This window comes from Stegastes partitus, unplaced genomic scaffold (assembly GCF_000690725.1).
Source record: "Stegastes partitus isolate 25-593 unplaced genomic scaffold, Stegastes_partitus-1.0.2 Scaffold395, whole genome shotgun sequence".
Lineage (NCBI taxonomy): Eukaryota > Metazoa > Chordata > Actinopteri > Pomacentridae > Stegastes > Stegastes partitus.
Window position 1 is genome coordinate 378,298 of NW_007578126.1, and position 25,279 is coordinate 403,576.

General features: G+C 38.7%; 1 protein-coding gene across 1 annotated transcript in view; it reads right to left on the reverse strand.

Annotated features, from left to right (window-relative positions):
- The window catches only part of nxph4 (neurexophilin 4), a 44,123-nt gene extending 19,435 nt beyond the window's left edge, over positions 1–24,688 (reverse strand). Inside the window, exon 1 of the mRNA XM_008285302.1 lies at positions 24,328–24,688. Within this exon, the coding sequence (XP_008283524.1) occupies positions 24,328–24,381 (54 nt within the window). The 5' untranslated portion in view covers positions 24,382–24,688. The remainder of the gene's footprint in view (positions 1–24,327) is intronic.
- Between the last annotated feature and the right edge of the window lie 591 nt (positions 24,689–25,279).

The following is a 25,279-nucleotide window of genomic DNA, read 5'->3' on the forward strand; positions in this document are numbered from 1 at the left end:
TGGGGAGGGAAATGCTCACTGCACTGTCTGGGTCTTTAAAAATCAGGGGACAGCTGATGAAATGCTTGGATGGAGCAGTTTATCCACAATGAGTGAAAAACACAGGAAATGAACAGTGACCCATGAAGTCAATTCCAGCTTTTTCACATAACTCTTTTGTCAAGTTAGTGCTCAGGAATCTTAACTGCAGTTTCAAGTGCAATCATCCTTTTACTCAGCTGGCAACTGGTCTTTTGTAAGTTCGAATTCAAGGACTCCTAATATCTCGCAGCTTGGGCAAACAAACTAGATTAACTGAAAGATGTCAATGACATTATGTTTTGCTGTTGCACAGCGTCAGTCTGGACAATATACAGTAAAAGGCAAAACAGCATCAGCAGCCAGCACGGCCTTGGCATTCGCAGCAGCAAAATGATGGATGCAACAAAAGCATGACGAGAATTTTCTTGTGCTCTTGCACTGGTCCAGCCACTCGAACAATGACAAAACTGAATTGCCTGACACGCATACGCACAAACACCCACATGGCGTAAACACAACACAAGTCTAAAGATCTGGCCCCTTTCCAGAGCAGATGGGTGGGTTGGGTAGGGGAGTGGGGTGGGTCTGGTGGGTGGGGGGTGCAGGAGAGCGTCAATCTGTCATTTCTAACAAGCCAGGAGACTTGGAGCCAGGGCAGGTCACAGACACACACACACACACTCGTCGTCCTTATGCAGGCGTCATATTCCAACTGTGGCATTCTTGCTAATTAGAACACAAATTAATGATCCAAGCAAGTGAGACAGGCTGACTCTCCCTCCCTCTAGTCAACATTTAGCCTTCCTCCCAGTTACCTCTTCCTCAGCACTGGCTTTCTTATTTGTTCCGATTTTCCTTTTTCTTTTTTAACATTACTCCTCATTGTCTCTTTCTCCCTTTCTTTTTTCTCTTCCTTTGACAGTTGAGAAAACCAATCTAGAAATGCTGCGTAAACACAAACTGTTTCTAATAAAGCAGATAAGCAGGCATGTTCATGTTCTGTCCACATGGAAGGAGGCAGTGAAACTATTTCTATGAACTTGTGTGGAATATTCTAATAAATGTAATACATTTCACTTATTAAAACACTTGATTAATAAACATGTCCAGGGGATCAGTTGGATTTTTTACATGCTGAAAATATATTCTTTGATTGCAATAAATTAAAGACTAAAATTTAAACATGATCTTTTTTTTTAGAATAATTTTAACCAGTTTCAACCGACGGCTGGATTATTTTTCCTTTTCTGTCATGTTATCAGACATTCAAACAACTAACAAATGAAGAAAACACAAGAAGCACAAGCCACATGGCCTTACTACATAACATTAAATTTATTTATACAAATCTCTATTAAATGGTAGTGTCTCATAAGTATGCTGACAAGCAACTGACCACTTAAGACTTAGTGGTTTGCATCAAGTGGAACAAACACAGAAGTGTCAAAATCTGCAATTACTCGAATGGCCACTTGAGAAACTTGTTCTTTTGGTTTTGGTCTGTAGTCTTCCTGTTCATGACAGCTGTATGAGAATTCAAAACCGCTGTTCAAGAAAACTATAGGTGACTTCACAGAGGCTGTATCTATCTTTACATACACTTAGTTGTATGCCTACACAAAGCCATTTTTACAGCGTTGTGCATTTCTGATTTTTGTTAAATTATAGAATGAAAAGAGAGACGACTTACAGTCATAAGTTTAAAGATAATTCCTGCTGGATTTAACTAGCAACTCCACACAGCACTTCGACATCCAGACAAAAAAACTTCATTACTATGTTTTTTTCAAATTTCACCATTACTGTCAGACTGGTGATCTGAGACAGAATTACTTCCACATTCACAATCTCTCGCCTGTCTACCATTAATATCCATAGCAGTTCTGGTTTTTACTATGTCTGTAAATTTGTTCAAGCGAGCAACACCGACATCTGAGAATGTGATTTGTACATTTGATGTCTGTGCATTTTTATGATGCTGCCAGGTGAAAACAAACTATTAGTCAAGCTTGTCAGGTAGTTAAATCACAATCTTGCTCCGTCTCGTTGAAATCTGGCGTCTTTTGTCTCTCTTACAGTAATTTTTCGCTAGCATTAGTGCAAAAACAATCAGTGCATAACTTGAACAAACAGTGAAAAATCGGGTGTATAACTTGCAGAACAAGTGCTGCTCGTTTCCTTCAGAGCTGCGCCGCTGAATAAATTGCTTGTTCTGTGATTGTATCTGCTTGTAATTCCTTCAGGAAAAACAGGGATAAATTCTGGGGCAAAGTCACATAAAACAACAACAGCAACAAACTCAATCCGGCAGTGCTCCTCGGCACCCAGGACACCTTGCCCACAATGCATCAGTGGAGGGCTGACCTTGAGTACGAGGTATTAAGGTCAGGAAGCATCATTAGTCCTGTTTCCCCACTGCCAGGCTAAGAATAGGAACACGAACACAATCACTCACTCATCATCTCCATATATCTTTGCTTTTTGGGCAGTTTTTTTTCCTCCAATTCATCATTTTTATGTATTTTTTTGTTCTGGGTTTGCTGGAAAGACTAAACCAATTAAAAGTCTTACTGTAGTGCATGTGGGTTTAAGTGGGATTAAATGAGCTGCAGAACAGACAGCTCTGAATTAAGCAGAATTAACTCTTAACATTATCTATACAGCCAAATCAGTATGGAGGCAGTACGTATTTAATGTCTTTCTTTTCTATAACACTCAAACCAACTAAAACAAAGGAATCCCCTTCTCCTTATCCTCTTTCTCAGCTTGCCTTGTCTAGATGAACCTGTATTTATAGGTAGATTTTTTCACTGGCCAAGTTGCTACATGCACCGTACACCTACTCTTCTTGTTAGATTGCTTCTGCACGTCATGTCTCGTTAAACTAAATAAAAAAATAAAAAATCTCCACAAGGGAGTTTTCTAGGAACTGAAGTATGACCACTTTGATTTATTAAAATAAATTAAGAAATTCACCCTCGTTTGAGTAAAGGATGCTTCAAAGTAACACCTTCCATAGCAGTGAGAGAACGTGTTTTCTTTTTTTAACAAACACAAATCACATGCCGGTAACAGCCCACATCCTCCATCTCTGTTTCCTTCAGTCCCAGTTGGGGCTCTTGCTCACAATCAATACCTTTCACCACTAAGCCAATCTGCAATAATAAAGGCATTACAGACAGGGAAAAATAACATCAAATCTTATTAAATATGAGAGATGTTGTCTTCCCCTCTATGTCTTCCTGTCTGTTGTTGCCTAGGTGATCAGGAAACATCTCCATTGGACAGATCACAGCTGTTGGCTTGATCCCTAAATGTTCTGCTGCGATCAACAGGCTCAGGATCGGGGCCGGTATTGTGGCTTACAGGTAGAGTTGGGAGCTTAGCATTCAGCTCAACTCTCCTGCCAGCCATGTATATTTCACAGGGTTGTCTTTTATATTCAGTCTGCGGCTCAGCGGAGCACTCATCTTTGTTTCATTTTGTGGCATTTTTTAATTTTAGCTGAGATTTCTTTGCACCCTGCACCTCTTCCTCCTCCTCCTCCACTCCCTCCATCCTTCCTGACATCCCCCTCTGCCGACTGAATCAGTAATGACATTATGCATCTTGCACTCTGAAGCTTTTAGCAAAGCAAACACTAACTTCTAGCAGTTCGATTTATGCCCTTACTGCACCAAGGCAGGAAAAAGGGAGAGATTCACTTTATGGATATTCATGTGCCCTGTTTTTGTTATGACAACTCTGTTACATCAATGTACAGTTGTTTTTGTGACGCAGTTATTGCAGTTCATTTTACAGGTAATCTCAAGGATACGGTGCAGATTTATTAAAGGGTAATTTCACTCAAATCAAACAATCCAAACACAATTTTATATATGAGCCAAGACATTTTGAGTCATGTGAATAGTTTTGGTTTTATTTGCTTGCATTTTGAGATATCTTCCACTGAGGTGTCTTTATTTAACTGATGTAATGGAGATGAATCAGTATGCTCAAAGCATAAAATAAGACATCTTAAATATATATTTTTTAGAAACGTTCTGGTGACTATTTCTTTGGTTGCCTGAGGCCATCTTTTTAATTTCTGTGTTTTAAGACTTCATTACAGAGAGTGGATCAGAAAATAATGGAGAGAAAGATGCAACTAAGGTTTGCAACCACAGTCAAACTGGGAATTGTGAAAATCTGGAGTGTTAAGATCAGTGCTGAAAACAGTATTAAAATTCTTTACCCAAGTAAAAGCACTTTAAATAACTTCTACAAAAATATCTAGATATGTCTACATAATTATTATAGTAAGCAGTATGTGGTTGAGATGGAAGTAATTGTGGCTATTTTATCTACAGGTGGTTAATTTAACTTTATATAGTCATTATAGGTTTCAAAAACTGGAATCTGCATTTTAACTGTAGCTGTCACATAAATGCAGCAGAGTAAAAAGAACAATATTTCCTCTTTAAATTTACTGAACTGGAAGAATAAAGTAGTATAAAGTTAAATGCTCAAGGGAAGTATCTCAGAATTAGTACTTTAATAAATGTACTTTCTACTGCAAAGTCAAATTAAAAATGAAGACTATATTGTTCCCCTCCTGTCTATAAATCTAACACATTTTCTCATCCTGTAATGTTATCATGTCTTCTCCACCGTGTAGACATGGACTTTTCTTGTACAAGACTTAACAATCACCCTTTCAAGCAGCCTTGGAACAGCTCGAAAGGGTAACAGAGATTTTTAGATCGTCTCATTACAGTTGGTTTGCTGTCAAGGGGGCAATTAACCCACAAACACACCAATCTAACACACTCTGTTAGCTTTGCCAATAGAGCCTGAAGTCAATACAGCGAGTAGCCTGCTCTTTATTTACACCTTTGTCTGTGGTAAAGCTGTTCACATCCCTCCCAGATTTCCCAGTTTGCTGGTATTTGAACACGACAGTAAAAAAAGTGAGTGATCTCTATTTTGACAGATTTTTTCAAATCCACATCAAGTCAATTTAAGTGCAGCAAATCTAAATTCACCCTTGTGTGTTTACAATCTGTTGCATCTATCATTCCAAAATAATGTTGGGAGAATTTTAAAAAATAAAATGTAGTAGGCTTTTTCTGTTTGTTTGTTTTTTACAGTGACCTCTACTGCTGGTGCACCACCTCAACCTTGTTGCTGTGATGTTAGGAAGAAATGAATAAATCAATAAGTCATACAAATATGATCAAACTTTTAGCTGTATTTTTCCATCTATTTTTTAAATACACCCTTTGGTTCTGAGTTCTGATATAGCAAAATTTTCTTAAGATAACAAAATAAATAAATAAGAGCCAGTAAATGCACTGTGAACAAGCACTAATACTAACTGTGTGTCTAAGCAGAGGGAAACTGTTATTATTTTTATTATTGGTTATGTTTTTCCCTACTTCTGTGTGGCAACACTTACATTGTAAAAGTAAATGACAGTCTCTTGCGGCACACTGCTTTCAGTTGATTTGCATTTTACATCATAACAACATGCAGAAAAAAGGAAACAAATAGAGATACTGTATCAAGCCAAAAGCAAAGGTTGTCTCTATTAAAGTGTATTTTTGTGACTTTTTCAGGGTTTATTCTGCATATTATAACACATTAACAATGACCTTAATCTTGATTGACACCTTCAGAGCCACGTGGCACTTAACACTTAGAAATCTCACAATGAACATGAAGGAAAAACGCAGAATTTAAATTTTGGACACACATCTCAGATGAAACTGTCAGCTGAGTGAGTCACTACATTATTGTGAACTTCTGATGAAAAGTAATTTTACATAATCGAGCAGAATGCTACAGGACAATCTCTCTGACTCTACATATACACCACAGACACAGACTGATTGTTAGATATTCTAATGCTTTAGCACTTACATTCTCATGCCTCAATCTATTTCAATGAAAGGGTAAAATTGTGTAATTTAATTATATGTATGCCAAATAATTTTCCAGCTTTTGCTAAATGACAATTGTAGAATTGTAGCTTTTGCTAAAAACAGAAGAAAACATAAATATAAAGATATAACATGGCATGAATTCACAAACGTATGAACACAAAGGTAAAAAAAAAAACAAACATCTGAGACTTAAAAGATTGACATCTTTTTATCTGACATGACATTCAGTCTGATCTATACTATAAGTACGAAATTATTTGGCAACAGAATGTAATCTTTACAACACTGAAAATATGAATGGAAAGGAGACAGTGGGATCTGATATCTCAAAGAAGAACAAGAATGAAATCATTAACTAAACCATTTGGCAACAGAATCTAATCTTTGCTACATCAGACGTTGCAAATGAAAATAGGAGGGTGGGTTGATACTGCAACAAAGAGCATTTGTTATCACAGATGAAAATCAATTCCTGCGAAAATCGAAATCATTGTGGGGGTAATGTGCATAAGGACACCAGAGGTGTTTAGGTGCTGCAGCAAAAATGTTAACATGGTCTACAACACTATAGTACTTAAGAACACATATTAAACGTTAAAGCCTTTTGTAATCTGTGCCCTGTGAAGGATAATAACCTGACCTGGTAGTATATCTGATATAAAAACATGAAAAAAAAAAAGAAGCTGGCAGATGAATGTGAATTACAGAATTGATATGGTGACACAGGGGCGACTCGTGGGAAGCACTGACCTCATGGATTAAACATCAGAGAAAATTACAAAAAAACATTTATCAGCAACATTCATTTGTAAATCTCATTTTAATCTCTATTTGGTGGATGTGGCAATCTCTAAATAACGCACATCCAGTTAAGCAGAAATTGCTTTGCCTGATGAGATTCTGTTAGATGTGATAAACCTTGAGGCACACAATTATGTTGGAGCAAAATTTGTGGACACGTCATTTTTGATATTACTTTAAGGTTAAGTCCACAAGTCGATCACAAGAATGATGTTCAGGTAGTAAACTAGGCTATAAATTCTGCCCGTGTGCTGCTCTCCAAGTCAGGGTTTACTCATTCAAGGTCTCATACAGGGCTTTTTGATATTAGACTACTACACAGGTACATATATACAGTAGTATGTTTTTTTGGGCCGTTCTGTTTTACAAGGGAACAGCATAGTCAATCTTTCACAGATATCTTTTTAATCTTTTTTTTTTTCTGTCCTTGTGTGCGCATGTGTTTGATTTATGTGGCTCAGCAGGCCATCAGGACACAATGCTGGCCTCTCAATACTCTGCTGTCTGATGTGGCAAGACGCAAAATCACCCTGGCCTCCTTATCTCAACTGCACGAAAACCACATCCAACCACGAAGAATGACAGAGAAAAAATATAGAGGAAATGAATACCTAGAAACAAGAAGAGTTGGGATCACACAGGAAAGTAGAGGAGGCAGTAACAGAAGTGGGGAGGAACACTAGAGAGACTGTGCTGGGACACTTTATAGGTACATGCTAACACTAGCATTGCAACATGCTCGCAAAGACAGCGCTAATGTGCTGATTTTAGCAGGTATAATGTGAACCATGACCATTTCCGTTTAGCATTTTGGCATCCAAACATTTGCTTATTCACTAGAAATGTCATTAGCTACTAAATACAAAAGTGAGCTATTATACTAGTCAGATCTTAGCGCAAGAGAATAAGTTGAACAAAAAACTAAATCATTACAATTACTCCAAAGGAGAACATGAATGTGTACGTCACATTTTACAGTTCCATCCATCTAATTAATGCCAATTTATGCTGTCCACATCCGTGTGCGCAGACTTTAAAATCAGAGCCGCACATAGTTCGACATACGTGGATGGTCTTATTGCCTCTCATATCAAACAGAAAAACACACAGGGATATAGCAGCTTATTACAGATTACGCTGTAGTAGTGTGTTAATGTGATTATTCCTGAGGTGTGCCGATCAGTGGGCAGATACAGCACAGGATATCTGGAGAAATTACTTCCTACTGTGTTTGGGCTTCGTTGATGAAAAGCATTTCCAAACCTCTCAACAGCATTTAGTTCAATTACAACTCTTTCAATGAAGAATTATAAAGGTGTGAATGAAAGAGAATCTCCTTGCACAGTCTCTCTTATACCAACCCTTTAATTAAAATAAAGTGGCTGTAGAAGTTGTTGAGAGATTTCAGTAAAGAAATATAACCTGCAGGTGGCATTACAGGAAGAATCTGGTGATTGTCAAAGCTATAATGAATCAGGAGCGAGACTTTAACACACACACACACACACACAAAAGCACTGACCAGTCATTGTGTGTCATGCACTGCAGCTATATTATTGGACATGTCATCAATCACCAGTCCACACTTTTTGGAGTCAGTCATTTTCACATAAATTTTTTTTTTATTAGTGAAAAGAGCATGTGGGCCCACAGGAAGACTACAATAAGTTTGCAGAAGATAATAGGTATCCAAAGACATAATGAAGAATAGTGGAAGGAAGGAATAAAAGAGATATATCAGAAATGCCTCTATGGCCACCAGAACTCTGCTCGTCTGGTCAGTCTCCATGTTTGATTGGCAGCTGAGCCAATAGGGGAATGAAAAGACAGAATAAAGAAGCATGCTGTTAAGTGTAGCTTAGAAGACAAGGACAAACAGTGTTTTAGTAGCAAATGGCACTGAATAAAACGACAACAGCATTTAGCATCTAAACTGACCACTGTTGACATTTGCAGGTACACTTTTAAGCTGTTGAATGGGCTGCTGTTAATTAGATATCTAGCCTGCACATCGGCATTAGGAGAGCACTTTTCCTGCAGTGGATGTTTGTTAAGCTTCTTCACCAAGCTGAGGTGTGAGAACAAGTCACATTTTCATTCTAGTAAGGAGGAAGATTATAAGCTAGCAAGCAAATCTGCATCTTTTTGTGTTTATAAGAATCATAAAGGTATTGGCGGTTTGTTGACAGTATCAATAGTTAATTTGCTTCACACTGTTTTGGGTCAATTTTTCGTCATTTATTTATGTGTTGTTGTTTTTATCAATGGCTATTTAATCTGTATATATGCAGTCTTCTTGTTATTTGTCATGTGGAATGCTTAATGGAGGTCAGTAGCTATTCAATAAATAAAAAATGAATTCTTTGGACTCACAGCTTTTTTTTTCCAGTGTCCCTGAGAACAGACAACACATAACTGTGATAATTGGTTCATTCTGTACATGTGTTTCAAATGCAATTATTTGTTTGGCTGTAGGCAAATTTCTTCTGTCCAAGGATGCCATCATGTCATCAAGCTCCCATTATGCTTTACTTATTTTTAAATAAAAGGTTAAGAGCTTGGAACATGTGCTTTGCAGAGCATGTATCCTGGCATTAATAAACCCACACAACTTAATTTCAATCGTCAGATTCAGGTAAATTCAATTTAAACTGTCAGCATAAAAAATAAGGCATTGAGTTCAGTACTTTTTGTCACAAAAATACAGAAATAAAGACATGAAGATTTCACACGGTGAATACAGGATAGGTTAACTGGATCAAAGAACCTGCAAATTAACTCAGCTCATTCAACCAATCACTGTCTTTTTTGCCCTAAACTGTAGTTAGTTGAACTTCATGCATTCACTCATGCAACATATTTCTCTACAGCAGACATGCACCAAGAGTTTAAGGTTATGCTGTTGGCAACTTCTCCGCCCAAAGTCATGAGGGGAGAGAGAAGAGTATGATCAGCAATCCCCCGGTTGGTCAGGAATCACACTGTTCTGCTGTTGCCCTCTTTGTTTATGCTGCATTTCATTGTTCATGCTCTCCTCAGCTAAACTTATTAAAGCTCACTGCAGAAAGATGTCCAATCTCTCACCAGTGGGACATATGTGTCTGCTTCTCCATTTGTTTTTCTATCACTTCCTAGCTTTCATTTTCTCTCTGCCTGGTTCTCTAGGTGCCACATTGTGTCACTGTCACTGACCGGTAATGTTGCTACATGCAAGTTGGGGTCTGGTCCAAGTGTCTGCCGAGGGGAGGGTGACATCTGCTGAGCAGAGTGAACTGAGGCTTCAGGAAACTGATTCCAACTACAGTTTTCTGATCAGAAAACAAATTTCTCAATTACTATTCTTTTTTAAAATTCTTTTTAATATAAGCGTGTGTGGCCCAGGTGTGACTCAGAATGGCTGACAGGGACCAACAGTGCCATCTACTTTTATTGAGGCCAGTTTGAGAATTCAAATCTGAAGTGTTGAGTTGTTGTTAGCCAGTCATTTATGATGTTAAGCACAGCAAAGTTATTTTCAGCTACAATGAAATGGCCTTGATGGGGTTTCAGCTATCAGCAAACATTAAAATTTTCAGTAATAACTGTTTTAGATTTATTTTTTAGCGTTCAAGAATGATTTTGGTTATGTTATAAAAATCCTGAAAAACCTGACAGAAGAGTGAGTCTGGACCACTGTTGCTCATTAGTAACCTTTGAAGTGTGGTTTAAAACTGTACAAGACTCACTGACTCAATAGTTAATATTAGTATTTCTTATTAAAAACCATACTGATTAAAATTTTCAGTTTTCAGTTTTGTAACTTCTATTGCTTTGGTAAAGCTTATAAACTCAACCTAACCACTTAGTTAATATTAGGAAATGATTGCTGCCATAGTTAAAGGAACTACTTGGATAAGCTAGCAAAAAAAATAATCTCCCCAGGAACACACTACAAGGAAGGCACAGTGATCACTGGCACAAGCTGCAAATCAAAGTCTCATGCCAACCATCCACCCTGATCTCCTCCTTCATAAATTTTATGTAGCCACAACAATATCCCACTACTACATTCATTTATTCAAGTTAATAATAGGAAGAAATCCAAGGGTTGCTTTTCAAGATAACATAAAAAAAGAAATGTGATTGAACCATAACCTTAAATGACTATAATAGTCTTTAATTCAATTCAATTCAATTCAATTCAATTTTATTTGTATAGCGCATATTTACAACAACAAGTCATCTCATAGCGCTTCACAAAGGCAGAGACAGAAACACCCAACAATCCAAAACATTTGGATTCCCTATAAGCTTCAGCAGTCCGCAAGCAGTCCGCAACAGTGGGAAGGAACCGAAAACCCCCGCAGGGGAAAAAAACCTCCGACAGAACCAGGCTCAGGGAGGGACGGCCATCTGCCTCGATCGGTTGGGTGAGAGTGGGATGAATTATACAATTTAGTGTACAGTTAAACAAGTTGTTAGAATTTATTGTCCGTTTGTAACAGGAGGCATCATGGTGGGGCAGCAGGATACAGAAGGTGAGGTCAGCGGCTGATATGATTAATCTGATATGGACAGCTTCAGATAACAAGCCCTTTCCAAATTTTAAAGATTAACAAGATTAAAAATATCTACAATCGATTTCTGACTTGACAAACTCAAATTTTTAGAAAGGTCAGAAGGTAAGCAGTCAAATTTGAGGTGCCCATAATCTGATGATTGCCTGAAAAAATCTCAAAAGAGAAATTATTTTTTTACTGAAACACAAATTCAAGGTTGTAAATTATCTGATCATTGTGAAAGGCAGCTCCTTTTTAGCGAGTAAACAAATTCAGCGAAATGTTTCTATGAGGTTGCTCACACATTTGCAACTTTACCACTGGCAGCTACAGCTATAAAACATCATTCAGAATTTGTAACAACATCAAAAGCATAAAGTGGTAAAATGCATGTCAAGGTCCACAAACACACGCTGACAGTTGAGCTCTGCATGAGGAGTAAAATAAAATCTGATAACGTGAGGGCAGTTAAGATGTGAGATGGTTTTCTGATGTTCCATTCTACCCACACAGCCTCAAGTTCAGTTTGCTATGCACTCCTCTCCTTCCTTCGCCCTGACCTAGACTCCCTCCCCAGCAGCCTCCTTTGGGCCAACTTGGACCAAGTTAAAGGAGGGAAAGTCTACCCTCACCGCCTCCACACACACACACGCACGCACGCACGCACGCACGCACACACACACACACATACACACACACCATTTCTTTCCTCTTCCCATCAATCTCCCCATCCCCCCTGCTTCTTCGTTGCTCGGGCTAATTAACTAAAAACCAAGCAGAGATTTTATATAATTCAGCAGCAAGAACTGCCATGTCTTGATCCAGAAACACCCAGAGAGAAACATGGTGACTGAAGCCAGAAACCACCAGGAGAGGAAAAAGAGAAAACTAAAACGCAAATCTCGCCTCCACAGCACAAACTATCACAGAAAAAGAAGCTGGAAGCTTAAACTATGATAGTTTCCTTACTTATCTTTCTTTTTCACTTTTTAATCAGACACACTGGCAAAGAAGTTGTGGGCTGGGCATGGCCAGTATCAAGGTGGGGAAGCAGGGAAGAAGAGGACGTGGAAAGAGCCTGTAAGACCAGAAATGGGGCAACGGAGTAAAGGATAGAGGCTCGATTGTGAAGGATTTGACAGGCAGGTGGCAGGTGAGAGAGGTGTAAGATGAAAGAGAGACAGACGGAAATAGACTGAGAGAGGTGCGGGGGATCTGTGACCAAATGGTTCTGCAGAGTGCTCGGTTCTCCGCTGAAGTCTCTTGACCACTCTCCATTCAGCTCGAGTCCAGCATACAATATATCAAGAAATCTTTTGACATAGAAAAACAATTTGCAGGAAACAAATAAAAAACTAACATATCCAAACAGATTGTCTTGCTTCCATCTCAGTAATACATCCCGTGTAGCTCCTGAAATCCAGCATTGACAAAAAAAAAAAGAATTCAAACCCGACATGTCCACTGGATTTACGCCGGATCTTTTATTTATTAAGATGGCGTGACTGCAAAGGCTCAGTGCATATAGAGGCTTACTGATAGGGTCACCAATCTAGCTGGGTTACCTATGTATCCCCCCCCCCCCACCCCCCCACCCCCACCCCTTCTCATCCTGCCTCAGTTCTCCAATAAATTCAATGCTTGTCTGAATTAATGCATTACAAGCTGTGCTGGCGATATTAAAAAATGATAAAAACTAATCCTTCCTCCACAGACTCATGCGGGGCAGGGTCTTCACACTGCACTGACCCTGAGCATTCTCTGCCATCTGCACCATGAGTTATGATATTTGGTGTCGCTCAGATCACACTTTAATATTTCATTACATGCACAAAATCCTATTCTATATATCTCCTCCAGGTGTGTCACTATTAATCATAAGATGTTGTGAAAACCCAAGGCTATCTAATATCTCCTTAATACTATATGTGTGCTGTACACGTATACAAATATTATGCATAAGAAAAAATATATAGTACGTCTACACTCGCCGAGCACTTTACCAGCAACACCTGCACAATCTAATGCAATCTAATTCTGTACTGAACTGCCTTAAATTGAAAAGCGTTCCAAATACTTTGCATGCACGATAATGCAGTTCAGTAAACCTCAACTTCAGTAATAAACGTAAAGTCAAACTGTCTTCTTTCTGAGAATGTCAACAAAAACAGACAAGCTTCATAGAAAGTATAGCAGAGTTGTTATATTGGATTGCATCAGATTGCATTGGTGCTCCTGAAAGTGTGTGTGTAGATACAGGTAATCAGAAACTGTGCACGTAAACCGCCATATATCAACACACAAATGCACAATCTGCCATCACCTTAAGATTCTGCGCAACATTCCGTCGCCTTGTATGAGCTCGTGTTCAGCTCAAATGCTCGTCTCTCACACCAGTAAACATACAAACGCGTAAGAATACACACTGTTGTATCAAATAGCAAAAGTATGAGGCACAGCATGTGTTTTCTCCCAGGGGGAGATGGGACTAGGCAACACATTGACCACGGGCAGCGGCGTTATGCCATAACTGGTGGCCCCCGCTGAGAGCTGAGCTACTCATCATGCATGTATGAAACAAACATGGTGCCCATCATCAGGAGCCAAGCGTCCCCTCTGATGTGATCTATTTCCAAAGCTCGACTCTGCTCCTCACAGCCAGGAAAAAGAGAGAGACAGAGAGAGAGAGAGAGAGATTAACACACTGTTCACATCACTAAGATGACTGGGGACCTCGCAAAGTGGAGCAACCCGAGCAGACCACACCAAAGTAGGGCTGACCACTTCACTCACAATCTCCCTCTGCTGCTTCATTTTATTAAGTCATGCAAAAGAGGACAACAACAACAAGACCCGGGTGGACATTGAGGAAAAACCACAGCCGAAAACATTACGAGAGAAAACAAATGAAAAACAAAACTTGACTAAAAACTTTGAAAATCTTTTAAAACTTGTGACGACGCAATTATACTGCACAATACCAAAAAATAACTTTTGTAATGCCGATGCTACTTTGAGAAATACAAAGACGAAAAATGTTTTCTCCTGTTGTGCCAGTAGTTCTGTGTGGTTAAACTTACACCAGTGCCTGAAGGTAAGCTTTAGAAAATGACAAATAGACAACATTCTAACACTTGCTTACGATTAGTAAACACTAATGAAGTTGATAGAAACGTCATTAGTTTTGCAGGTATTTGGTCATAACCCAAAGTATTGCTCAAACTACCATTTTCATATGACAATGGCACTAAATAAAAACTTAAGGGTTGACCAAAGTGACTGTAATTCATGCTGAGAAGGGCACAGAAGTGTGTAGATTTAATGGTAATTCATCCAATAGTTGGGACATTTCACTAAAAGAGGAAAATGTCAGCCTCATGACAGTGCTTGAAGAAAGGTCAAGGGATCACCAAAGTCTTTAGGATACATCCTATGGGGACCACAAATGTCTGTGCAAAATGTCATGGCAATCCATCTAACAGTTGCAGAGATATTTCCATTTGCAACAAAGTGGTGGGCTGTCCCCTTGTGTGGCTAAAAACAAGCAGTGATATGAGGGCTTCCTCTATAGGTCACAAATCTGACCCGACATTCAGTGGCGATTTTAGTGTATTTAAGTTTGCACTAAAATAGCCATGCGTGCACAAAATAAAGGAAAACGTAACATGATGTACTCAAACATTTGTCACCACTATGAAGTGACATTAAAAATGCGAGATGATAGAAGAAGCGTTGCCCTTCCCGTCTGGTCAGGACACTGTGCGATGATGGATGTCGGCGCTCGTGGCAGACATGTTGCAGGGCCATGACACTCCCAGCTCTAATGTCCCTTTATCTGCCTCAACAAAGTGTTCATTTTCTCCTCCCTGCCATCCTAGCAGTAATATCTCACTTGTAATTGCTGTGTTGATAAATAAGATCTTTGTCTTGCCCACCTTGGTCATGACAACACAGAACAATCAGAGAGCCATATTCCCTGCATTCCTTAATTTTCCTTCTCGGCTGTAAAAGCGTTTACACATGAGCTCGCGGATAATTTCTTTTTATCTCATTCTATGCATGCACGTCTGTGTCATATCTTTACGGCAAACAGATTACGAGTAATATTTTCAAACTGATTCCTTTTCAGGTGTTATTATCTCCTCAGACATTCCCCTTTTTTTCTTTTTCTTTTTTTTTTTTTAGCCCCCACTCACTCCTCTCAGGGAGCAATTTTCCTCTGTCACTCCATAAGACTTGGTGAGTCATACACAGTACTATTGTAATAATGGCAGCCCACCCATTGAGGTAGGCGGGGATGCATTAAAATGCTGTGTGAGTGTGTGTTCTGCAGTGTGGGTAGAGCTCAGTTCAAGACAGATCAGGTGTGGTTATCTTGACCTGGACCTCCATATGCGCTTTGCCCGCTCTGCCCTCATCCTCCTTCCCTTCACTTGGGTGGAGAGGAGAGAAAGGAAGACGGAGAGAACAAACAGGTGATGCAGAGGAAACAAAACTCGAGTCAAGACTGTGTTTGCATAAAAAAATAATGACAGAAAATAGAAAAGAAACACAGAGTTTCAGAGAATTGGGCTTCCTCAGTCCCAACAAAAAATTTTCAGCCATCTCCATCATCATCATGTCCTCCTCCAGCGCCCGAGCTGGCAGTTACACAGAGATCTGAGCGGGAGGCTGGACGGAGGCTCAGGCCGGGAGACGTGAGACCCTCCTGGGGCTGAGGCAGCAGCTGTCCACAGGCCTTCTTTTCCAGATTATCCTGGCAGTGAAACCTGGGTCGCATGGTCTGATGTGAAGCCCAAAGTTCTGCTTCTCTGTCTGGCTGCGTTTTAACTGGAGCTCAAGAAGTCACTTTTTTCCAACAACAGGTCAGGGGTATTTTGTGCTTATGGCAAAGTGTGCACAATGTAGCAACTGCTGGATCATTACTAAGCTCATATCTTTCTCCTGCAGTACAGTTAATAGTTGAACACTATTGTTCTGTGACATGTACTATACTGGACATAAATTTTGACACAACATCATCTCAGCTTGCACGTTATACTGAACTTGGCTATTCAGTGCTAGTGACAACTGGATTATATTTGTAGTACAGCTCTTTTTTTCAAAAATATAGAGTGATGGGAATATTCATTATTTCGTTATGTTCCCAATTTCACCTGTAGTGAATACATATTATTGTTTGTAGAAAATATTAAAGTTTAAATAGGGAGACACAATCATTTACCTTCTTTAGTAGTAGTGGAAAGTACAGTATTTAGGTAAACCTGTCCTTCACAACAATTTAAGAACAAATAAAGCTACTATATGTTTGCAGATCTTTTACACAAAACTTCTTCTTTGATGTTAGATATGGTGCACTAGTAAAACATGTGAAGTAAACAAGTAATACAAATTTGCTTCTCCAGAACTCTGCAACATCTAAATCCTGTATGCTAATCCATTTATATGAAATGTAATAATATAAATACTCGGGAACAGGTCATTCTGCATAAAATAACTAAAGTGCTTTGAAATTTTATGAACATTTTATTGACAAGAATCTTGTCGTGCAGGACTTGTACTTGTAAAGAGTAATTTTACTCTTGTACCTGTGACAAGAGTAATTTTACTTGACTGAAGCTTCTATGTACTACTTCCTGTTTAACGGGTTAAAAACATGCACTGATTTAGTCCTGTTATATTTTGTTAAAATACCTACAATAGAAATAATACAATTTATCAAATAAATACAATTTTGGATGCTTTCCATCCCATCAGTGTCATATGTGACAATTTTTACATGCAATCAACAAGACTAAAGCTGTTGATGCTACAGCGCTCAGACTAATTTACTGATTTTAAAGTGACAAACAAAACACAGTCAAAAACTTTTCATTCAGCTAGCAAACGTAGCAAATCACCAAAAAGGAAACCAATGGAAACACATTTTGTTGTACTTGAACGCTGCCATGATGCTATAAACTGTAACCAGATGAAAGACATTCTGTTTACCATTTTATATTAACTTGAGCTTTCTGGAACACCACGGGAGCCCAGACGAGACAGGAAGGGGGCGTTTATTCAAGTTGTGTGCGCTTCTGCCTCTCTGATTTCCATGTTTTTCTTTCCAACATAAAAGCTTCAACCAATTGCCAACGTTATTTGCAGTTATGTGAAAGCCCACCATCTGGCATTCACAATCCAGTCAATCCAAACCAAAGCAAGACTCTTCTGACAGCTGGAGGCGAGTTTGTAAAATTAAACAGAAAAAATTAGCTTTATTTTATGCAAAATCCTTTCTTTTTCTTACTTCAAGTATCGTGTACTATTTGAAAAGCATTTATTTTAAAAGTAACTATGAAAATCAGCTAAGACATGGAATACAGGGGGGAACAAATACACTAAAAGATTACTAAACTCAGTAAAAATGTCTTCTTTACAGCAGATTGTATTATTATGGGTGCTTCAGATCACTTTACTGTGCTGAGTTTATACATCCAAGGAGTCGATTACAAACCTGTGCCAACCTCTACTTATTGACTTGCAGAGTAGGAAAATAGCACAAGTAACATCATTCCATCAATATGAATTGGTGTTACAGTTCAGACATTATTTAGGTGACTGGATCTGCATGGCCAGTAGCCTCTTATTTTTATTGGTATTTTTGGTACACAAATCCATAAAATTCCCAAGAAAATAAATCATAAAGACTTGTCTTAATCAAGTTTTGATGAGTCCTGCTGTCTTTTTACAAAACTGGCTACCTATAAACCCTCCCTCAAAAAACTCTATGCTCATGATGGCACTGCTCTAACAACTGCTAACCTCTGAAAACTCATTAAAAACTAACATAACAGCTGCTTTTATAAATGGTCTTAAACGTGTGCTGGACTAACAATAACCTTTTTACACACTGCAGCCATGGAAATAATTAAGGTCACCACTCAGAGCAAAACTATAAAACACCCCAATGTGGGTGACTGCAAACACTTTTCTTTTATACCTCAATATTTGCCTTATGTTGTTAAGTGATAGTAGACATGGTTTTTCCACAATTTCTTATTAAAAATTAACAAGCAATTGAAGTGAGTTTTTTATCCCTCTGTTTGTCTATATATTTTCTGGCACATTCAATAAAGAAGTTATTTTGTGGTCCTTTTATTACTTTTTTTTTTTAGACAAAAAGTGTGTCTTACAGTACCCATGCATCCAATTGACCAAGCACAGTTAGGAGTGTCATATAAAGCAACGCATGATCAAATTGCAGGGACACTTTTCCCAAATATAATGAAAAATTTAAAATTCTCCATTAACAAACCAAATTAAAACAGACAAATCTAGTAGCTATAATAGCACAGTTTCACAACCGGTGCGATTTCATTATGTAGGCTGGTACTGATTTAATATGTGAAGGACCAGTTTTAATGACCAAAAATGTACTCAAAAAGATTAGAGTAGGTTAAATCAATAATGTCTGAGAAAATCATTGAATCTTACAGATCATGATATTTTAACATGAAACCAAAGTGAATTTGGAAGTTTAACATGTGTTTAATTTAAGACTATGAAAGGTGTAACACTTGAATAAACTGAAAACAGTGGTGTAAAACAGGAGGCCCTGTAACAGGGTCAGTATGTCCAGACTGGGCAAAATTTTAACTTGGGTCCTGATTTTTAAACACTTTAAGGGGCCCGATCCTAAAAATTTGTTCCAAAGCCAGTTGCACATGTGACAATGACAACACCACAGTCACTGTTCTCCAGCTGTTTCTTTTCAGTTCAAGAAGTGTGATCTACGTCTGCATTCAAACCCGAGACAAATCTGCTCTGCTTCAGACTGGTGGGATTGAAGCCAGGCCACAGCAAATAAGAAGATGCAACGTGTTTGATACATTCACCTTTTTCAGCTAAATGTGAAAAGTTCACTCCTTTTTTGTTTTGATCCTCACAATAAACTCACATAATTGTTCTCACATTTATGACAGCTGTGCTTTAGAAACTATTTTGAGACACATGCTCTGGAAATAAACATGAGCTTGAACCAGTACTCCTGACTCATATTACTCCTGTTTTTCTCTCTGCAACAATGTCAGACTTCTTTACAGTGAGGCTCCGCAGGACCAGAATGAGGGGGGGGTTCTAGATGATAAGATGCGGCTACCTTCAGCTACGTGACACATCCGTGACCAGATTGTTTTTTTTTCTGCACTGAAAATGGCAGAAAACATATAATCCTTGAAATTAATTAAGCCGGAGAAATGTTGTGTTGCACAGTTTGAATGCAAATTCTCTTGGTGTGAGGACGGTACAAGGCCATTGCATGAAACAACACAAAAAATAAGACTTTTAATGTGTAACTGTAACAAAAAATAAATAAATACTGTAGCTCACTAACTGCAGCAGCAAGATCAGAGTGAGGATCAGTAGAATACAGCAAAAATATTTCTATTTCAGTACTACTACTGCACTTGAGTATTTCAATTGCGTGCTTAAGTATGTATAAGGGAAAAAGGGAAATACATTTCTTACTACCTTACATTTGATTATTAGTTTTTTTTTTCGATTACAAGCTACATATGATCAGCTTTTGATGTACTGTTACAGATTAAACCACCTTAATATACATAAAATAGTTAAATTTAGCTCCACCTTAACCAACTATAGGCCGTTTTCCACTGCAGAAACTCATAGACAGTTCACACCTTTGTGCAGGAACCGCCATGGAGGAACTCTTTCAGAACCGTTTTAAGGGGAGAAAAATGTCCCTACTCTGGGTTAGGTACTTTTAAGCGGCCCAAAACAATAGCTGAGCAAGGTTCCACACTGATTATTTAAACTCAGAACATCAAGTGCTATTTTTCAACAAAATACACCATTCCCACAACAAACGGCAATGCGGCAACCATCTCAGTCCCCTCCCTTGTTGTTTTGGCATGCTCGAAACTGTCTTTACTGTTGGAGCTGTCGCGAAATTATTACATCATCTCATGAGTCCAGTGGATACTATACCGCAATGGAAATAAGATAAGCTGAAAGGACCGATTTGGGGGCTGTTTGTGTAAATGTTTGCACCACCTCGCTCCTGTCTGATGTTCCTGCATCTTATAACAGTAAAATGACACTTAGACAAGAATGCATCAATAATAACAATCCAGTAATACAATATAAAATAATAATATATTTATTCTGCATTATGAGTACTTTAACTTGTAATACTTGAAACACATTTTGTTAACAATACACACATAGATTTAAGTAATGTTTTCAGTGCAGAGGTTTTGCTGATTTTCATTGTGGTGTCTTTAAGTAAAAGATCTGAATATTTCTTCCACCATGATCACAACTGAGACTAAAATTTAAAACATAGTTGAATATATTTACGATGCATATATACGATGCAGTAGCTGAATCTCTGACCCAGGAACACCTTTAACATCTGCATAAGGAATATGAACAGGTGGCTCTAACAGGAAAACAAACACCCGCAACAGGCCGGCTCACCGGTGAGAACAGCGACTCTTTTTGAACTGTTCTGGGTTTCTCCTCTTTCGTGTTTTAATACCAAAGAATACCATTGCCTTATCAATAATTTCAGACTTAGTGCTTCCTTTCTTATAACTTCAGGTGTAGTCGAGCTGTCAGTCAAAGAAAGCCTGCACACTTGGTTTGTAATTGAATTTTGCAACATTGTAGTGATTTTTTTAACCTGCTGCATGCCTCTATTATTATACACAGATAATCTAGTTTGCACCAGTTATTAAACATACTTGACTTTATTTATTTAAATTTTTTCAAATAACACTTTAATTTAATCATTGAAAATGCAATTACATTTAAATGTACAGTTGCCCGAGTTCCATTACCTAAAGTGTAATGACAGCTGCTTGTGCAAAGCAGTGTACGTTCATAACCATGCTTTAATTTTTTTTCTTTCACATTACGCTAAAATATATATCTTTACACATTTAAATTTAAATTCCCTCTCCTTAGGGCTTATACAAAGCCTGAGGTGAAACTATTCACTGCATCAAGCAAGAGATGACTCATTTCACAAGTAATGGTTTGTCAAAAAAAGAGGGGCATAGGGCTGTTGAAAAGGGGACAAAACAAATTAAATAAAATACATCGCTGCTTAACCTTAAGCAAACAACATTAAATTCATTAAAATACTGTATAAATCTGTGCCTTTTTTTTTCTTTTAGGTTAAAGAATTCTTTGATCTCTGGGAGCAATTTCAGCAGCAGTAGATATAGCAGTAATGTGATTGCTTCTGTCATCATGATTTAACAGATTACACATCTAATCGGTTTGTGAACAGAGAATATAATTTGCACAGATTACAGACCAGCGGTGCCTCCTCCTGCTTGCTGAAACTGGGATGCTTGACAGTTTAGATGATCCACAGACAGACAGACAGATGGATGGACATAAAAAAAGCAAGTGGGAGGCAAACCACCAACCACCTGGTTTAATCTCTGTTGAAAAAAAAAAAACAAAAAACATCTGATCCTGCTGTTTCTGATGGCTCAGATTTTCCCTCCACAATGGCATAAATAAGAGAGTAACATGTGGGTATCGTCGGCTGGATTTCTCATACACACTTTTCAAAAAGACACTGAAATGCAAAGCTATGCAGAATATATGAGACGTGATGGCAAAGGAAGTGCGACTATATATAATGAAATTAAAGTGACTCAGTTGCTGTAATATCCCTGGGGTATATAGCTAGTTGTTTTATGGGGGGAGATAAGAGGATTTTGTCAGGTTGAGATGCTGGCTAATGCTATTGTTTCTACTGGGAGCATAAAACAGCAAAGCAGCTTTTCACACATCTTTTCTTCTTTTGTAGTGCTGTTACTGTAGATATCATTTCAAAGCACAAGGTGGAAAAAAAAATCTGAATATTGCAGCATAGGACATCATATGGAGGAAATGCAACTGTTTTATTATTATTTAGATGAAAGTAAGAACCCACCCAAAATATATCCATTTTTTAAAATTCACTTTTAGGAGATGTTTGGATAATGATCTATACTACACGCAGCGAGAGAATACAAAATGAGTTTGAAGATACCAAGCAAAGACTCTCCCCATGTCTCTTTGCAAACACTCAAGCGCAGACTTACATATGTGCTTAAATAGATTTCTAAGTTCCTCTAAATGACCACTGAGGGTGAGTTTAGTTCAAAGAGCTGGTCAAATTAAGTCGGTTAACGTAGCCTTCTCTTGTCTTTCTTTCTGCTGACTTTTCTTTATCCTCCTGCCTCCCCTCTGTTTACCCAATTTTTCACCTGCCTTCACTCCTTCGCCACCTCCTTTACCTCGTCACTTCTTAATCCCTCGAGCTAATAGTGCTCCCACGGTTGCAACTTGTCATATTATGTCAGCTAAATCACTGTATCATCACACCACAGAGTTGGTGAAAAGAAACAAGACTCTACCCCCTTCCCTTCCCCTCGCTTTCTCTCCTTTTTTTGTCACAATTTCAAATGGCACATTACTGTGAAGCAGCGCTGATATAATCTAATACCAAATCAATCTTACTACTTGAACCCGAACTGCTCTCTCATGTGGACGAGACACAGCAGGAGAAACGATTTGCATTCCATCTTCAAAAGAAGCGTTATTATCTGTCACAATGTAACCTAACCCCAATATGACAGCAGCCAACAGCGTTTTTTCTTTCGTTTGTTATTTTAAATTCACACACTAGACACTCCTGTCACCATTTTTTTCTGATGCTACTGTTGTTTGGAGAGAATGCCGGCTACCGTGGGCCACCAAACAAATCTGCTGGCAGTGAAGGTTTCCCACCCGTCCGCCCCCTCACCTGTTTCCAGTCCAGAACACTACACTTAGTCACTTGAATCTGGTGACATTTGCCGGGCTAATAAGACTTATTTTACACATCGGGGCTGCTTTTTGAGCATAGTAAAAAAAAATAAAAATAAATAATATATATATATATATATATATATATCAAATTAAAAAGTTTTGACAAGATTTGACAGTGTCAGGCTGACACAGCAAATAGCTTATATTTTAAAAAATAAAAATAAAGAAATACATCCGTGGTAGTAAAATTATCCAAATTGCAAAAAGAATAAAAGAAACAGAAAAGATGAGGAAAAATCAAGGAGTCAGAGGTGAAGAAGAGGAAGAGGAATAAGATGAAAAGGTCATGTTTTTATTCCCTTTCATTTTGCTGAGGCCAAAGTCCTGCTGAGTACAGATGGTGTGGATCTGCTGGGACAGACAGCCTCCTATTGTATTCCGTTGTGCTGTATTGCATTGTCTTCTGTCATGTGTGGGGCTCTAGATATAATATGTGCATTTTTACTGTCAGTGTGAAGAATTCAAGAAAAACTCTGCCATAATGCCCAAACAACCAAGGGAGCGCGCACACACGCATGCACGCACGCATCGAAGCACACATATCAGCAGCTGCAGCAGCCAAAGTAGGCGCACAAAACTCTTCGCCATAGCGACGACGAGATAATAAAACAAGCCACGGGCGTGTTTAACTTCTGAAGAAAAAATTAGAGGAAGTTGCTGGGAGCGCAAATAGATAAATAGATAAGGAGGGCTGCTTAACTGGGAGTAAAGGGGAAACGCACTGACAGCACAAATCTGCGCGTTTGGAAACCGGGCAAAAGTCGCACATGCGCCCCCCCCCCCTCTTCTTTCCGGACAAATAAGCCAAAAATGAAGCCCAGACATCCTCTTTATGCGCTTTGTTTCAAGTCTAACCCGCTCTTATGAAGTAAACAACTTCCAACCAAGTTTTGGAGAACAACAGATTTTTATATACAGCTGAAATACGGCTCCATCGCCAGAAATTACACCTGCTCGTCCAGCTGGATGCGATTTCAATAAAAAACCTTTATGTGAAACAATAAAAACGTTATTTCTTGTGTCATTTATTTCATGTGAGTGATTTCTAGGAACCTCTAAAAGAAAATGTTTCTCTCCAAACGCTGCACCTCAAATATCTGTGGTTGATTATTTAAAAAAAGAGAGAAGATTTTAAAGTTCTTTTCTTCTTGGCATGATAATAAACTCACCTTCCGCAGGATCCACTGGCACAGGAGAACTATGGTCCAACCGAGAACCTGCATGTCACCTTCCTTAGAGCGGACCACCCCAAAAAAAAGCTACACGTCTCCCCGGCTGAACATATAAAGACACACCGTGGAATCCAAGCAATCCCACACGGCAGGTCGATGAGTGAAAAGTGTTAGAAAAGCTAAAGAAGAAAAACACGCGCGCAAAGTTGTGTGTTTGCTTAGTCAGTGTCACAAATTGGTTTCTGCGGGCAAACTTTGAGCGGTGCTTTCAGTTTCTCGGGTCCGTCTCATGTGGCACATCCATGGTGTTTGTTCTCCGCTCACGCTGGCCGTCTCGCCTGGAAGTTTTGCGCGGAGAGACCAAGTCAGTTTGGGAGGTGAAGGCAAAAGAGCGGATCTGAGGGAGGATCACCAGCGCTTCTTGTATTTTTTGAGATACTGACTGGTTGATTTGGAGAGGAGAGATGTGTCGCACTCTCCCTCTCCCTTTCTCTCTCTCCCTCTCTTTCTCTCTCTCTCCCTCTCCTTCTCCCCCCCTCTTACTCTCTCCGTGCCCATGCGCGCGTCACGGCGCACAGCTGCTTTTCCTTTGTTGGAAACCACACTGACCACAACTGCATGTAGATGATTTTGTCCAGTCAGTGCACAGATGATGAAGACACTACTTATGCTCTTGGAAGCACTTAATCAAAGAGGATGCTGCTGACAATTAGATTTTAGAGACAAATCTTTTTGGAAACAATGTAGATACTTAAGTAAAACATCTTTTAAGCTAAAAAGCTTTTCTTTGTCACAGCAAATTGAATATATTTGTGTTTTAGACTGATCATTAGGCAAAACAATCAATTTGAACATATCCCCTTTGGCTGTTGGGAAAATATTTTTGCATTCTCTTGTTTTTCACATTTTTTTTGTTTGTTTGTTTATTTTTAACTATCCACAGATTAAT